The following is an 18469-nucleotide window of genomic DNA, read 5'->3' on the forward strand; positions in this document are numbered from 1 at the left end:
CTTTCCGTCTCCAGGTTAGATGTAGCCTCAGAACTGATGTCATTACATATTGGTGATAAAATATTAGAGGTCAATGGAACTCCAGTTCGAGATGCACCTCTGGAAAATATTGAGAATTTAATCAGATATTCTGATACAGTGTTGCAAGTAAGTGGAATGAACATAAAAAAAATGGCATCCTATAAAATTTAAATTTAATAATACTTACAATTGGTGAGCTCGATTATATCTATCACCTGCATGTCGTAACCAGCCTTTGATAGCTTGTTGAATAGCATACCTTGTGCTCTTTGTGCTGGAAACAACTGCCTCTGAAATAATTTTTATTAACAAATTAATTTTTTACATATAAGGAATTACTTCTTAGACAAAAACATACCTGTAATTAAGATAGTACATTCAAGAAGAGAAAAGTTTCTCTTTCCTTTTCCTCCTACCCAACTGAACTCTTTAGCAACTTTGTCAGTAAATACCTTTTTTAACAAAGCAGTTGTGCCACATTTTGCATCACGTCCACCATACCTTTGCAAAATTTGTTGCTATAATAATGAATTGTTGAAAAAAATTATGTTTGCATAATAAGGCTAGATATATTATATTTCATCTTATTTCAACTACATAATATTTTTGTGATAAAATACCAGTTCTTCTCGAACATTTTCATCCTTCAAATAATCCTCTACAGATCTTAGCTCTTTGAAAGTTTTTACAGGCAGTTGCTTGTAAATTTTTTGAGCTAGAGAACATTTTTTTGTCTTTCTTTTTTCAGAAGTTTGGAAAGTTCTTTTTGTTCTTGAGATATTTGCTTTATTTCATGACTCATTTTGGCTAACATTTCTAAAATCATCATATTGCTTTCGTTTTGTGGAATAGTACCTTTGAAATAGAACATAAATGTTAATGAATTCTTAATAAAAATACAAACAAATTATAACATGTAATTTTACTTATTTGGTTGTTTGACCGGGAACTTGTACGTCTCGAGAATTCCTCCTCTGTAGGTTCAAGAGCAATATTTGTTTGCATTTCCTCAATTTCCCAATCACGATCATATTGCTTCTCACAAATAGAGCATATGTTTTTTTCTATTTTTGTAGTATACATAATTGTAAATGTAACGCGATAAATAATACTATAACATATAGGTTATGTGCTTTATAACATGTTTAAAAATACAATAATCAAAAAATGTCAATTTAATAAATAAACTATTTGGCAGTTACTGGCTATCTGTTAAATGTCCCATTAACGACCCAGAAAATTTGTTTGTAAATTTTTAGCGCGTAATGTAGCGTATAAATGACATTTGCAGGTCGATCTGTTGGTGTGTTTATAAACTGCGTACAACTTCATTCCAATAGTATAATTTGTCCGTTAATATTCAAATTACTCGAATTATTTTAAAACAATGCATGTTATCTCGAAGACTACATTTTTAATATTTTAATTTCACAGCTAACTATAGAACACGATCCAGAATCTCTTACTAGACGCCCTTCATATACTTGTCCAGTAATAAACAAAACTACCTTATTAGAAAACAGTAATTCTGAAAAATTGAAAGCACTTGATAGCCCAAAAAGTAAAGAACGATTGTTTAGAAGACGAGATGAGGGTTACAATACTTACTCAAGGAGTAGGCAAATTCGTAGAAGGCATGCTGTCGATAATACTACTAAAAAGAAATCTGCAGGAGGGTTAACTGAAAAAGAAAGAAGTAGTAGTATGTCAAGATTATTAGACGGGTAGACAAATTTCCAACAATAATATACTCCTTCATTTACATTTTATTCAATTTTAACCTAATTTTTTACACAGATCACCATCTACAAGTGATGGCTTGGATTTGTCAAGAACGCGGTCGTTTCGGGTGGAGCCTAAAACACAACGTGTGTTTAGAGGCAGTGATTTGGTGCAAGGTGAATTACTTGGTCGGGGTTTTTTTGGCCAAGTATTTAAAGTTACCCATAAAGTGACTCAGGAAGTTATGGTTCTCAAAGAGCTTTATCGAGTTGATGAAGAAGCCCAGAGAAACTTTCTTAAAGAGGTATTATAACAATGTTTTACTATTATAATTACATGTTCATGTATTTTTTTTTTAATATAGGTTGCTGTGTTGAGATCTCTAGATCATGTAAATGTTTTAAGATTTATGGGTGTCTTATATCGGGATAAAAGACTGCATTTAGTGACAGAGTATGTACCTGGTGGAACTTTGCAACAGTTGTTACATGATTCAACAACAGTTTTATCTTGGGAGCAGAAGGTTACTTTAGCAAAAGACATATCTAGTGGAATGTCATACCTACATGCCCAGAATATTATTCATAGAGATTTAAACAGTCACAACTGTCTTGTAAGAGAGGTGTGAATTTAGAGAATAAAATTAGCCAGTAAAAGTTATTATTACTTCACTAAATTAAATTATAATTTGCAGGATAAAACTGTTATAGTAGCTGACTTTGGATTGGCTAGAATTGTGTCTCAGGCTCATTCGAATTCAATGACAAGAACTTCTTTATCACCAAATGCAAATGGCTCAATTTCAAGAAGGCCAAGAAGAGAAAGATATACCATTGTTGGAAATCCTTACTGGATGGCACCAGAAATGATGAAAGGCAATAAATATGATGAAAAAGTGGACATTTTTTCTTTTGGAATTGTCCTTTGTGAGGTGAACTTAATTTGAGTGTACAATATGATATTAAAAAATTACTAGAAGTTATTTATTGCATCTGATAACAATATTTTATTAGATCATTGGACGAGTTCAAGCTGATCCAGATTATTTACCTCGTTCTGCAGATTTTGGATTAAATCAAACTGTTTTCAAAGATAAGTTTTGCTCTACTTGTCCAATACCATTTTATAAGATTGCATTTTTGTGCTGTGATTTAAATCCTGATAAGAGGTAATGAATATTCTCTAATCAATACCTTTTGAATAGATAATTTTTATACATATATTTTACCATTTGCAGGCCACCATTTGAGGTTCTAGAGGTGTGGTTGGAAGGTATGTCAATGCATTTAGCGGTTGGTTCTGAAATTTCAGAAAGCCTTTTATTCGATGTTGAGCATTATAAAAGTCAGTGTAGCACTCCACAAAGCGGTTCTCAAAGTCCTGAATCAGGAACCCAATCACCTGGTGGTGGAAAATTGCCCCATAGCTCCAGTAAGGAAAAATTATTACAAGCAAAAAGGGAAGCTATGAAGAGTAGAGATAGTACCATGGAGAGAGATGAAGTTTTTGAAGATAACAAAATCTCAATTGATATAAAAGATCCTGAAAACAAACAAGGTATAAATTTTTTATTTATTTTATTTTATCAATTTTCACAATTTTTGAATGTATTAAAAATTTTCACAGACAATCTTATTAAAGAAAATATAAAATCAAAGAATTCAGGAGGGAAGCAATATAATTTAGTATCTGATTCAAGTTCTTCAGAAAAAAATGGCAATCCAGTAAATTCATCCAGACAAGCAAATAAAACAGAAAATCCTAAACAACAAAATAACACTCTTTCATCGGATTTAGATAAAAAATTACATTTCAAAGTAAGTAAAGATAATTCTAAACCTAGTACATTTTTAGATAACTCTAGTTTTCCAAAAGTTTCCTTAAAAAAACACATTTTTGATTCTGATTCAAATAAGGATAGTAAAGTCAAGCTTAACAGAAGTAAACCAGTAAACTTGTTACATGACTTTAATAAAGCAAAAGATCATCATAAAACACTAGAAAAATCTGAAATATTAGATGATAATAGTATTAAACTTACATTCCCTAAACACCCTAGTTATAAAACTGGTTCTACATCAAAAGGAAAGTATGTTAATTTGGCAAATATTATGCAAGACAATAATATTAGGGAAAATGATTCTTGTTCGAGTTTTTCAAATTTGGGCAAAAATTTGAATTCTAATAGAAATTCAAGAGTATTAGAAAGTACAGCCTTATAGTTGTTTTAAATATCGGATAATAATTTTATTTTATTTTTTTCAAATGTAAATTCAGGCTGCAATAACGATTTCAGGGTACAAGTTTCAAGGTTAAGAAATTAAACACATTTAGCAATGCATTTGATAAACATTTATTTTTATCTAAATAAACTTAACATTTTTGGCATTCATGTTAAGTTATATTCAAATTATAACTTATATTCATAAATATCTATAAGCGTTAGGTTTTATTACTTCACTAATTTGTGACCATAATCTTTATAGTAAAAACGCTGATAATTGTTATTGCTGAAAAATACGCTGGTTCGATAAATACGCTCTAAAATTAATAATTATGAGGAATAAATTTTCACTGTTAAATTATTTACATAAGCTACCTTTAATTATATTTTTGAAGTACGCAATAGATTTCAAATCCGTTAAGTTGTGGCGGGACAATTCCAAAATAATGTGATTGAATAATTTTATTTGTTGTTAAATGTTGTGACTACCGATGGGGACAATAAATAATCTCTATTCGCATTATAAACAAATAATTAGACTTCATAGTATATAAACAACAATACTTTTATTGCTTTATTATTATGTTCTTTTTAAATAGAATTTAGGGGAGTAGTTTTAGGTATTACTTTAAAATTTAATAATCTGTGAAATTTAATATTTTCTATGAAATATGAATGTGATAAAATTGCTTGTGCTAAGTAAAAAAAAATATTTTTCTTAAAAATTGAATACTTAAAAAAGTACAATAATCTGATAAATCTTACTGTAAAATGTGACTTCATTCACATTTGAATAGAAAATTTGAGTGCATGCTTGTAAAACGCATTTAATTTCAAAATATCTAAACTAAATTTATTACAAACTTAAATTACAATTCAAGATAAAACTTCATTAATTCCCAATAAATCATAATCATAAAAAATTATATATTCAATCAAATTCGGTGATACTTTTCATTATACGAATCATATATGTGTAGACTGCTATATTTTTACTTTATAATGATTGTTGAATGATATGAACTGTGATATCGAATAGGCGATAATTATTATATAATATTGAAAAATATTATCGCTAAAAACTTAGTCGTAATGATTATACATTAAGTTTTACTATATTCAAAAATAGGCTTATAACCAGCATAATGTAAAGACTAAATCCATAATTATTTTATGAAGAGAAATTAAAAAATTGTGCAATTTTATCAATCTTAATAATAAGTAAATTAATATTCAAGTTACATTCCTTGTTACCTGCATTTGAACAGGGTTTTCTATGCAGAAAGATTTATGAAATTCTTTCCCAGTTCAGTGATTTATTTGTAAAAAATCTTTAAGACAATTATAAATTGTGCTTAGTGGATATAGATAGCTAATATTATTTTACTTAGATTGAGCATGTGCCTTATTTTAAATGCATTTATTTATATTGTGAAGTAAGAACTGGGTTTAGTCTTAATATATACTTAAAATAGCTTATTAATTAGCTATATATATCTACGTATTGATACATTAGCTAAAAGAATTTGCAATTAAAAAATATATGGTTAAGAAAGCAAACATTCCACTTATAAAAAAAATGATTCCAATGAAATTGAAGCAGTATTGATATATGATAAGCGTGATAGTATGAAGAAAATGTAATATTTTATATTTTCTTCTTTTAAAATGAAAATAATGCAGTATTTAAAATTCAAAAACTTTTATTAATTTTTTATCTGCGATATTTGTCAAAATTCTAAATATAAAATACAACTTTTATTACTACATATGGATTAAATGAGGTTTCAAATTGAATTATAAAATTTAATTTTATATTAATAAATATATTTGCCATAATTTATAACAAATAAGTTGGAGATATCTCAGTTGAAAATATTTCATTGAGGTTAAATACATAAAATGTATTATTAGTAATAATCCAATAACGTTATTTTGCTTTTGCTAAGAATTTAATTGACATTAATTTGATAATGATAATGAAATATAATATTATAAATACACGTGTATGTTTCATTTATTACCCTGTCTGAATTATGAAACATTACTTGATTATTTTTATATTTCATTACTTATTTTCATTTCATCAATGAGTTTAATTATTATTTGAAAATACCCTGTTAAATCATCACAATAAATTAATAAAACTTTATTTAAATTGTTTAAAACCAAATTTGAAGCTGGTAAATTGATGGTCTATAATTCTAACATTATAAAATATAGTTCCTAAATAATTATTTCCTTACTTGTATCATCACAATTTAGTATTTTTTGTTTGAGTTTTTTTAATGGATAATTCTGTCGTTACATATCCTACTATTCCTATCCAAATAACCAAAAGTAAAATATATAATTTAATATCAGTTCTCAAAAACGTGCTATAACCATATGTGACAATAGACCCAACAGCTTCCCAAAGCCGAAAATTACTATAGGCTGCCTCTTCCCTTCCTGGGAAAAGTATTCCGCAAAATGCTGAAAATTAAGATTATTTCAATAACTTATCTTAATTTTATCTTAGCCTTATCATTTAATATTGATTTACCATTGATTTGGACGAGCCAAACACCATCAACAAGGCCCCAGGCGCCAGAAATAATAAAATAGATGATTTTATATTCAGCATTTGGTTTCCAAGTCAATAAGCAAATTGCTATCATTGTATGCAGAATTGCTGCTGAGCATATTATTGGCATTCGTCCAGTTATCTAAAAAAATCCCGTATAAAAATTAACTGTGTTAAAAACTTTCTAGTGAATTTTTGTAAAACAAAGTGGAAAGCTGGAATATAGTAATATATATATAAAAAGTGATATCAGGAGAACTGCAGGAGTACCTCATAGGTTGGAGGTATAGTTACAATCTAGCTGGGAGTAGATGTGGGTTTTAGATAATGTGCACAAAATACTGGCTGGACAATGATGAGAGAAAATTTGACCATTGTGACGAGAGACAGGACTCCGTAGGTCATTGGAGAGTAAGGTGTTAAATATTAGAAAAAACAAGTGTATCTGCAGAAGTTATTTCGAGCAGTTGGAACACAAAGAAGAATATAAGTTATTTACTATTTGTTAGCAAGTCAAGAAAAAAGCAAAACAGTAGGAGTCAGTCGAAGAACCAGCGGAAGAAGAATTTAGCGTTTGGGGGTTATTTTACATTGCGTATGTCCGTTTAATTATTTTTACACTGCTTTTTGCATTAGTTTAAATTTGGTTTGGATGTTGCATAATTTAAAAATTAGTACAAAATAATGTAGTAAATAATTGGTTGTATTGTAGTTAGTGTATGCATACGCTGCTTTCGGCTGCCATGCCAAGTAATTTGTTTTCAAACGTAAATGATATAATGTAATTGTGTGATAGACACGTTAACAACACTCACACGTATTTTTCATATTTTTCCATAGTTATTTAATTATACCATTACATCTTAATTTACCTTAACTAACCATCCTAAGACAATAGCAGAAATTGCATTGCATGCACCATAGCAAATCATAACGTAGCCTATATTGCTGATGCCCCATGCGCAAGACACATACGCCTAAAAATAGTAAAATAATACTTATTAATGTATTTTATTTTTATACTAATTCATTTATTTAATATACTAACGGCTGTAAAATCGGCCCCGATAAACGTTTGCGACATTCCCAAAAGCATGGTGATAGGAACCATCAAAATTTGCCATCGTACTTTTAGGAGTTTTATTGTGATCGCTAATAATTGAAATCCTTGTAATCCTGTTCCACTTCCTTTGCGGTTTGATTCATATCTGGAAAAATCTATAAATCTATAAATATTATAATAGATACTTTTTGAGAAAAATTTGAAAAAATGGTTAACTATTGTAGTTGAATCGCCATAGAAAAATATGAAAATATTTGTAATTTTTTAAGAAGAATAAATACAAGATCTAGCAAAATGTTATTCTATTAAATTCTATTAAATGTGATATTAATAATTATTTTTATTATTTATTAACTTGCCGATCTGATGAATCCACAAAAAGTGCGACGATCAGGCAAGCTGTAACCATGCAGGCAAGATAAATTCCTGCTATTGTATAAATTTTTTCTGGTGATGGTGGTTCCAAGTTTGTATTTCCCGTAGAAATTGCTTGTCCTGGTAAAAAATTTGCTCCACACAATTCTAATGCATCAGGATCTATAGTTATGTTCTGAGAATCTGTTCCGGAAGATAATACTGGAAACAGAAAATTATTAAAATTATTGGTAGTGCACAATCCTTCAGGCTTATGCATGAATTTTTAAAGTAACATCATTAATATTAATAAGTAAATTGTATATTATTCAAATGTGGCGTGTCTAACAAATTATTATTAGGTCATAATATTTTTTAATTTAATCTTTACTCAATATAAAAAATATTATTTTATTGCTTGCTTTTTGTGTGCCTTAATGTTATATTATAAGAATATCTAACCGAAGTGTATTTTCTTATTTCAGTATTATTATTATGAAGAGATCACTCACCGATAGATGAAATCAAGTTTCCCCAGATTTGCGAGAATTGAAAAATCATGAAAAATAGGCCAAAGAACCTGACCACCAATGCTTCTGAATTTTTCCCGTCGGTGATTTTTGCATAAGCAGCTGCCAAAACAGTCAGGTAAGTGCATTTTGCACACCATAATGGGCCACCTCCAAAACCCACACAAAGGGCAGCCGGTATCATAGTTCCAAAACTAGGGCCAAATTGGGCAGCTATGTAGGGCATGTAGGTGATGAAAGATACTGCCATTGTCCATTTGCAACCGAGCCATCTGAATAATAATGAATTTTTATTAACATTTAAGGGTTGTCAACATAAATCAAATTTTTGATTGTAGTCAGTTTTTATCAAGACTTCAATTTTGGTCAGATTTTTGTGTATATCTACTTTTCGGTCTCAATTATTTTGTTGTTTTAATTACTTACCCGATCATAAGAACTGGTAAAAATAAATTAGACAATACTAAGGAACCATAAATTGTTGCCAAAGAAGCTGTACCCAAGCCTGCACTTGCGTTTATGGAACTTTGAAGATTTGCTGCACCCTAAATAATAAATAATATGTATATATATGTAATTATTTATTATAGAAATATTACTATTTTCTTACCATAAATGCCGTAAAATGTATCATAAATGCGATGCTCACTATACAGACATTTTTCAATATTCTCCATTTTTCTGTCGAGTCTATAGATTTCTTTTCACTTATAACTTCTTGTTTGTTCTCAATTTCAATATTTGATATAATATTCAGTGTAGATTTTTCCATGATTACTTTTTATATCTATTGGATTTAAACGCATTACTTTCTTATTGGATATAGATGAGGATTCATATCAAAATCCTATTGGATTCCAACTCTATATGAATCCAATAGGGTTGGATTCCCGTAGGAAAGAGGTTTCAGATAGCTTATTATTATTTTTGCAGTTAAGATCTAATAAGCGGGAAATTAAAGATTGATTTATTTCTATCACATTGTTCCAAGTAATTAATATATTTTATAGCTGTATAAATTGTGTGATTGCTATAGGTGTAAATTTGCTATTTTTCTTATGAGGTAAAATGAACAGCTCTTAATTATTTGCTGTTTGATCAATATTTTTTTGAATTTATTAGATTATTTTTGTCTATAAGGGGCCGTTTAAGTATTACGTAAGCACTATAGGGGGGCTGGGGGGTTGTTGATTTGCTTATTTTGGGTTGACATGGGGGCAGAAGAGTCTGGATGATGATTACGTCATAGGTATCTTTATTAGTATTTTTATTTTTCTACTGAATGGCAAACTTACATTGTCTTTGCCAGTACCAAAAATTTAAAATAAGTTTGTTATGTTCGTAAGATTATAATAATTTTGTTACTCTATGTCGAATACCATATCAGGAAAATCTCTACATAATCTCTAAAATCTCTAAATGTTCACGTAAGCATGGGGTAGGGGGTAAGAGCTTTGCTTACTTTTGCTGACAAGGGGGTTGGGGGGTAAATAATTGTACTAAATCTGCTTACGTAATACTTGAACGATCCCTAATCCTAATCTCACAAAATTTCATCCGTCTTCTGCAGATGAAAATGATCTCACCTATTTCATAACGTTAGCTTAATACACTTTCTAATTATTAATAAAAACAATACTCGTTGAATATTAATCACATAGACTTTTTTATACCTTGTCAATATTTGTTAATGATCGTCTAGAATTAATATCGTGATTAAAATGACAATCAAACAAATTAATAGTATGCATCCATGTGATACGCCTGATGATTTTGAACTATTCGTTTTCCCATTATTGCAAATAAGTAATTTCTTTGTTTTATTACACAACCAATAGGTTATGATATAAACTTTATGATTTAGCTACGATGTACTTCAAGATAAATAAATTTACAGTGTAGTTTTTGCCACAAAACATGGCAATAAAATGCCAAGGTAGAGTAGTAGATTCAGCCTATCATCTACAATTGAAGAATCGAGTGCAATCATTGTTTTTATGTGATCTAATTTGTAGACCCGGTTATTCCATGAAGTAAAAGTTTGTTAAAAATGCTTTTGGTAAATTGTTGGATGTTTAAAGGACAAATTGAGAAGTTGGGTTAAGGCTAATTCTTATTCAAATGTTCTAAAAAAAGTTAGTCTTACAATTAGCATAGTTTGATCCAGATTTTTTTGCATATTTGCAATACCTATTCTGAATTGTTCATTTATTGCCAAATTGGTAGACTTCGCAAACATTTGATTGCATCTCTACAATGGCGAATTAGGTTATTTTCAAATTTCATCCCATTTTCATCCCTTATATTTGGCTATTAGGATTATTGCTTGTGGAATGATATTTCATAATTTAAACCTTTTGTAAGGTGTTATGAACAAGGAATAATTAGTTCTAAAGTTACATTTAACAATTTTATTTTTTTTGAGTAAGATTGTCCTGAAATAGAGAGCAAATATTTGTCCTGTTTTCCGCCATTCATATCTTGTCAAGATTCTAATCTTGCTTGGCATTTTGTGAAAGTTGCAGAATGTTATATTAAATATAATTAAATATTGTACAACAAAATTTTCAAGGATATATATTATAAAAAGAAATATTAATGAGGTAATTGAATTCCTAATAAATAAATAATTTCTAATTTATCGATCATTAAACAGTTTTTTAACTGTTTTGTACGTTTCACGTTACATAAATTAATAATTCTACGCAGTTTTCTAAGGAACGCATCAAGAAATTTTAGTGTTTAGTAATAGTGATTGTCATTATATTTTGCAATTAACAAGAAAAACCTCAAAAAAAAATTTTCTGCAATATTGGAAATAAATTTATATCTAAATTTAAATTTGAGGGTTTGAAATATATCTGTTATATCAAATGCATAAAATCCCGTGGATAATTTTGAGTTACATGAGGTCATCAATTATTGGAGTGGCTAATTTGTAAAAAATAAACATTTTGTATGGGTAAAAAAAGTCGCATAGGCACATATGATTTTCGAATAGTAGGGATCAAAATAAGATACTTTGCCGAAAAAACCATATCTCTAAAATAAATTATGATGTCCCGTGCGTCAACCCCAAAAATAGGGGTTGAAATTTGAAAAATTCCATTTTGACCCATTTAGAGTGCCCCAATTTCTTCTAAAGTATGACCGACCCCCACTAACTTTGGAAGGCCGATCCACCTATGCCCCTGGTTTAACCACTGCCCCCCCCCGTGAGAGGTTTTTCAAAATTCAACCCTTATTTTTGGGCCAATGCACGGGACATCAGAATTCACTTTAGAGCTATGGTTTCTTCAGCAAAGTATCTTATTTTGGTCCCAAGAATCTGAAAATCATATGTGCTTAAGTGACCTTAAAATCGACCCGCCCTACATACAAATTTTAGTTTGTTTTTCTGGATAACTAAAATTACCTATGATTTCTTTTTTCTATCTAAAATTCTTTTGTTTTTAAAAATAAAAAAATAAAAAATTATTTATGACGTTTTGGGGATATGGAATGCCCCTTCTTCAGAAATATTGATGCGTTTGAAACTTAGATAATCGATTAATTAAATTATTAAATTATACACTCAATAAAAATGGTTAAACTTTGAATTTATCATATTGTATATAAAACTACTTTATTACAGTTTCTTTAATTTCATTACTTCAAAGGTTCTGAAGATGGGATATTCCAAATTTTGAAACATAGAAATGAGTGAAAAATGTAGTAAATGAAGGTCTTTATTAAAATTAAAATTATAAATTTTGTGTATTTGTGAGTATCTTCTTAAAAACTGTATTTTAGACAAAGTAATTTACACTTGATTTACTTACCACAAAATTAATTGCACTAACATTATTTTTTAATTCCTCATCTGTTTCCAAGTTATAAATATTTTTGGAACGTATAAATCAACGTTCAAAAATAATTTTTCACTAAAAACATCAAAACAATTTTTTGAAAAGTTTGTTGTTCTAATTTAATTTAATTACAGAATCACTATAATTTTTCGATGATCAATTTAATTAGCAATATTTATAAAAATTGTATATTGGATTAGTGGATATTTATTATCCGAACATCTGAACGGTTTGTCTGCAACTAAAGGTCTATCAATTAACCTGCATTCTTTTATTGAATCTTATAGCACCTGAGTTTGTTTAAATACCGTGAAACAATGCGAAACAATAACAAATGAACGATTATATATTTACAAACAGCCGCTCGTGTTAGATCTCTATAATAAAAAATTATTCCAGCTGAGTAGATGATCGTGACAAAAGACTAATGTATATAAATTGCATTATATATGAATTGTTTAAAATGACTATTAGGATGTTTGTTCTTTGTCCGGACTACTGATGTAATGTTGTATCCTTGTTGGTGATTAATGGTTTAAGTTGATGGCGGATTTTAGATGACGAGTAGGGTTGGCAATTGGTAGATTATCAATTTTTAAAAATCTGTTTAAATCTATTCTACGATAGCACCTTCTTAGATATTATGTATTTTGATGTAGTAAATCATTGCAGATTCTTTTTTCGAGACGCTTTGGTGGTAAAGGCTTGAGCAGGTCTTACGCTAATTCGTTTGGATGACGACTTATACGAGCTTTGTATCTGGAGCAGTAATGATTAATTTCTTTTTCTATAGTTGGAATTCTGAGATCTTGATGTATTAACCAGTTGAGGACATATTTTGGAGCGTTCACGAATGCCTTTTGCACCTAGTTTCACATATTATAAATACTTCTTGTATCCAACTTCCTTAATAGGAAGGTGTGGCACTTACTGAAATTGTAGTATAATTTGCAAAACACCTTTTATAAGAAACAACATTGTACTTATGTATAATTATTATGTTACTTCTGAATGGTTTCACTTGATATGTTAATTACGAAAAGAATTACGATAAAATATGTAGGTTTATCCCATAATTGCATCTAAGTTGATAAATTGCTATGATAATGGATTCAAGTAAATTTGTGTCTATTCTTATAAAACAAATGTGATTCGGGAAGGATTAATTGGAAGTTATATAAGGAAAATGATTTTATCAAATTAATTAGAATGGAGATTTTTCATTAGATATGTTTTACTCTATCTGAAAGTGATGATGAATTAGGAATTCCAAGAAAATAAAATTCCTAAAATTTTGATGGTTCTGGGCTCAATTCTGATTTACAACGAGTAGTTTTTTATTCGTAATTTGGAAGAATTGGTTGAAAAATGACGTCAGAAGTGATCATAAATTATTAAAAATCTAATTCAAGTTTCTTTCGGTTTCTGAGAGTCTGGTTATTGAAAAGAAAAGCGCCACTGGATTTAAGCCATCAACTCCCTTTATAAACAATGGAAATAACTTAATCATTATTTATAAGAATTGTTTTTTCCAACATGACCTTGTAGTATACAATGTCCCTTTTCGGCCGACTATTGTAAATTCATCAAATTTATTGAATGTCCTTTACTGGACAGTTGTAAATAAAAGAGATATTAAAAAAAAATATCATATCTTTTTAAAATTTATATATTTAAACACGCAATTAAATGAGGTTTTTAATTTTTATCTGAACATACTTTTTTAAAATAAAAATATTGTGTAATTTTGAATGCGGGTTCATAATATTTCATGCTAAAGTGCGGGTTGTGATCTATTAGATGTCCCTGGGCTAGTTTAAAGCTTAATTTATTTAAGAACACTTATTTATTATCACGACTAACCATTATATAAAATTAATTCCGTTTTAAATTATTAACTTCCCGTAGGGTAAGTTATAGTAATCGCAAAAAAATCGAAAATGAAAATTTTTATATATCTTTACGTTTCAAAGGTTTCTGAATATTTTGGCATACCTTAGAAAAAATGGATGTATGTGTGTGTGTGTGTGTGTGTGTGTGTGTGTGTGTGTGCGTGTGTGTATGTATGTGCGGATACAAATTTTCGTCGACGATTTCGGGAACACGGATCAACCGATTTGAATAATTCAAAAAACATTCGATTCGTATTGATAAGGAGACGTGCTGATTAGTTTTTGGCGAAAGCAGGTCTAGCCGTTCCGGAGATACGGGGCAAAAAGTGCCGAAAACGGTAACTCAGTTTTTAAGAGAACGGAAAGTCCGATTTTAATAATTCAAAAAACATTTTACTTGTATTGACAAGATAAAGAATTGATCAAATTTTCATAAAGGCAGGTCTAGCGGTTTCGGAGATATAACGAAAAAAGTAAAAAAAAATGCCATTTGGCGGTCAAAAATGATCATTAGACATATGCACATCAAATTTTCAGATATTTATAGAGATTTTAACAATAAGTATAAATTTTGTTTATTTTCCTATGGGTTCCGTATCAATGTTTACCCGTTAGACAGCGACGCCGCGCTTACGCGCTTTATATTTCATCTCTATGCAGTTAAAGCAGTACGATTGCTCTGAAAAACAAGTTCAGATCTTCCAAAATATGTCAAAATAAAGAAAACATTTTTCTTAAAAAAAAAAAAAAATTAAAAAAAAATTTTTTTTTAAAAAATTTTATTTAAAAAAAATTTTTTTTTCAAAAAAAAGTAATTTTTTGTCCAATTTATAGTTTCTCAAAAATATTATTTTTTCGAAGTAAATTTTTTTCAATTTTTCAATTTTAATCGTTTTTAAAAAAAATAATAATTTTTGGTACGGGAAGTTCCAGCAATTTGCCTTAAGGCACGATGCCCTAATTACCTTAAGACAGAATTCCACTTACAGCTAGTTTTGTCCATTTTTCCTAAAGTGTTTTTCCTCCGTACTACAATAACTTAACTAACAGTATTCATGTATTGAAAAATTACTTAATGCATTAAATTAAAAGAATCTTCAATGTTTATTGATCGGAACTCTGTATTGTAATTTTCAATTAATAAACAAGAAACAACGTAGTACTATTTATTAGATTCACATACTTTGACGGATTTATTGGCGTGTTTATTACAAAAGCTTGTTGAGATAGTTACTCATCTTTGATAAACGAAAACGTTTTTTGCTAGAAATAACTTCATACAAGATAATAATAATAGAACATCATTTAGTTTTTATTTATTTTATAGTACTAATTACTGTACATCAATAATAGTCTATGAGGAATTTAATATATTTCTAGACGAGACGACGCGTCTTTAACAAAAAAAAAACATAGTATGGATTAAAAATTAGAAAAATAAAATACAATTACTAAAATTGATCAAATGTTCAATTAAATCGATGATTAAATATTTGATTACGATATGAATTTATTGTTGTTCTGTAAGATTAATCGACCGAATTTTTTTATCGATATATATTTATGATATGAAAAATAACTAGTGGTGTGTATGGCATCGTGCTGGAACTTCCCGTACCGTAACGAAATGTCCGAAGAATATTAAATATTTTCAAATGGATTACTATAAATATCGTAATATTGTCTAATATTTATAAGAATTATATAAACTGAATTACAAAGTTGAAAATATTTGTTTAAAGTATATTAGAACTTAAGTCAGAATCTGAATTATTTTCGATCTACAAAAAAAATGTTATTTTTTTTTCAAATGCAATTATTTTGTTAAAACAAGCAGAAAGTTCTTTGAATAATTCAAATCGGACGCTTAGTTTTCTCAAAACTGTCATTTTTAGCACATTTAGCTCTGTAACTCCGTAACGGCTGGACCTGCCTTTGCTAAAACTAATCACCACTTCTCCCCGTCATTACGAATTGAATGTTTTTTGGATCATTCAAGTCCGATGCTCCGATCTCTCAAAAACTCGATTTCTATTTTCTGCATTCTTTGCTCCGTATCTTTGAAACGGCTGGACCTGCCTTTGCCAAAAACTAATCAGCACATCTCCCTATCAATAGGAATCGAATTTTTTTGAACTATTCAAATCGGTTGACGTGCGCCCCAAAAACGTGACCGAAAAATTGTATCCACACATACATACACACACACACAATCCATTTTTCTGAGGTATGCCAAAATGTTCAGAAACCATCAAACCGTGAAGAAATGTAAAAAATTCAATTTCGATTTTTGGATGATTACAATAACTTACCCTACGGGAAGTTAAAAATATCAAACATATTCGAATAGTCATTTTTCTAATTATGAAAAATATACGCACATGTAGGTTGTTTAAAAATATTTATTTTCTCTGAACAAATATTTGTTAACACTAAATAAATGACATTTTTTGATAAATTTTGAATTAGATTTTTTATGGTTTATGTACATGACGACCCTGATCGTTTCTGATGACAAAAAATAATAAAGAACAATTAAACAATTATTAATAACATATTTGCATTAAGAAGATATTTCCGATAATTAAAATTACATAATGGCCATCTTTGAGGTATGTAAATATATGCATCTACAAAATATATAGTACACGTAATAAATAGATACATGCATAATAAACTTTAGTAAATAAAAATTAAATGTCACTTTAAATCTTAATCAAGTTAAAATTTTCAGTGGTTTCTATATAATATTAATTATAATTATTTTAATCATAAAATAAAATTTTAAATTATATTTGCAATTGTGTTTATTTATAAAGTTGAGTGCATTATGACTGATTACAGTTTAAACAAACTGATTTAATACCTAAATTATCATACATCACATGTTCAATAGTAAAATTGAAATCAATACATTTTTTATAAAAAATATAAATTTGCCTATATCAGAACAGTCTATTCATAAAACTATTCTAATATAACAAGGTAGTTCAGAAAATACATATTTTCATTTAAAACAATTATATTACATATTAAATAATTTTAATTTATCAGTTATAAAAAAGCTATAATTTTCTATATAAATAATGTCTTTTATGTAAATCTACTCCTCGATTTTTTGCTCTCTTAAAAGATATTTCTGTCGTTATATACCCTGTCATACCTATCCAAGGACTGCTAAAATTATATAAATTTTACATCTGTCCTGATGATGAAGGTACTATAAGCGTAGGCAACAATAAATCCTAGAGATTCCCATAGACGGAAATTGCTATAGGCTGCTTCTTCTCGGCCAGGGAAAAGAATTCCACAATATGCTGAAAAAGTAAATCATAATCATTATAATTGATACTTGAAAAGAAACAAACCAAATGAGTCTACGTAATTTTTTGAACGAGAAATTTTGGCAACATACTGCTACTGCCTTATATTGAGGAGCTGGTTGATGTTGGAGTCGAAACAGGGACTAATTTGTGCTAGCCCACGTGATAAAATAATGATTTTCACAATTGTGTTCTATATTTACCATTAATTTGTACAAGCCAAACTCCATCAACAATTCCCCAAGCTCCAGAAAATAAAAAGTAGACATATTGGTCAACTGGATTCGGTTTCCATAATAATAGCCCAATTGCAATTCCTGTATGAGCTATAGCAGCTGCACAAACTATTGGCAGTCTTCCTGTTATCTTTAAAAGAAATTAATCAATTAATTATGCTTCTTCAATTATGATTTTTTGTCATCAATTTTGATGTCAACAGTCACATGCTGGTAGCAACGTTTGCATAAGGAAACATATTTTTTGTATAAATAAACGTATTAAATCGTTGTTCGACTTATATCATATATGTTAATTTTCACATCACGAATTTATTTAATATGTATAAATAACTGTTAAACCAAATATTTGTCACTTGGTTCACCTTAATGATTTACCTTGACTAACCATCCCAGAAAAATTGCTGATATTGCATTGCATACTCCATAACAGATCATCACAAATCCAATATTATGATGCCCCATGCACAGGATACATAAGCCTATTGGAATAAAATAACAAATTATAAATTTGAAATTTGCATAATAACCAAAGCATATAATTATATTCGCATATTGGAGCAAATCAGTAGGTAATATATTTTTCATCTCCAGTTAGTAGGTAACCAAATGCAGGAAACACGATCAATTAAAAGATTCCAAGACAGTTTTTTATTATATTCATTATTATTAATTTAAAATTTATATAAT

At 28.8% G+C, this 18469-nt stretch overlaps 3 protein-coding genes across 3 annotated transcripts; 1 reads left to right on the forward strand and 2 right to left on the reverse strand.

Moving 5' to 3' along the window:
- Positions 1-3: 3 nt before the first annotated feature.
- LOC113383187 (LIM domain kinase 1-like) lies at positions 4-4039 on the forward strand (the record flags this gene model as incomplete). The annotated part of the gene is made up of 8 exons (XM_026621431.1): positions 4-147; positions 1456-1745; positions 1819-2047; positions 2108-2365; positions 2438-2674; positions 2757-2911; positions 2981-3300; positions 3370-4039. Coding segments are annotated over 8 exons (2229 nt in total), but the record flags the coding sequence as incomplete, so codon positions are not given.
- Positions 4040-6221: 2182 nt separating this feature from the next.
- On the reverse strand, positions 6222-14101 carry LOC113383188 (UNC93-like protein). Its single transcript, XM_026621432.1, has 9 exons — positions 14082-14101; positions 9091-9163; positions 8907-9025; positions 8463-8752; positions 7956-8172; positions 7582-7741; positions 7406-7510; positions 6513-6675; positions 6222-6442 (listed from the first exon to the last, which is right to left on the reverse strand). Exons 1-9 carry the CDS (start codon positions 14099-14101, stop codon positions 6222-6224), a joined length of 1368 nt encoding a protein of 455 aa, XP_026477217.1.
- Positions 14102-17403: 3302 nt separating this feature from the next.
- LOC113383189 (protein unc-93 homolog A-like) lies at positions 17404-18270 on the reverse strand (the record flags this gene model as incomplete). Its single annotated transcript, XM_026621433.1, is given in 4 exon segments — positions 17404-17537; positions 17747-17909; positions 18158-18234; positions 18237-18270. Coding segments are annotated over 4 exon segments (408 nt in total), but the record flags the coding sequence as incomplete, so codon positions are not given.
- Between the last annotated feature and the right edge of the window lie 199 nt (positions 18271-18469).

The sequence above is a fragment of the Ctenocephalides felis genome, unplaced genomic scaffold (assembly GCF_003426905.1).
Source record: "Ctenocephalides felis isolate EL2017-DRISC unplaced genomic scaffold, ASM342690v1 CF-g0.4_SCAFFOLD_03570, whole genome shotgun sequence".
Lineage (NCBI taxonomy): Eukaryota > Metazoa > Arthropoda > Insecta > Siphonaptera > Pulicidae > Ctenocephalides > Ctenocephalides felis.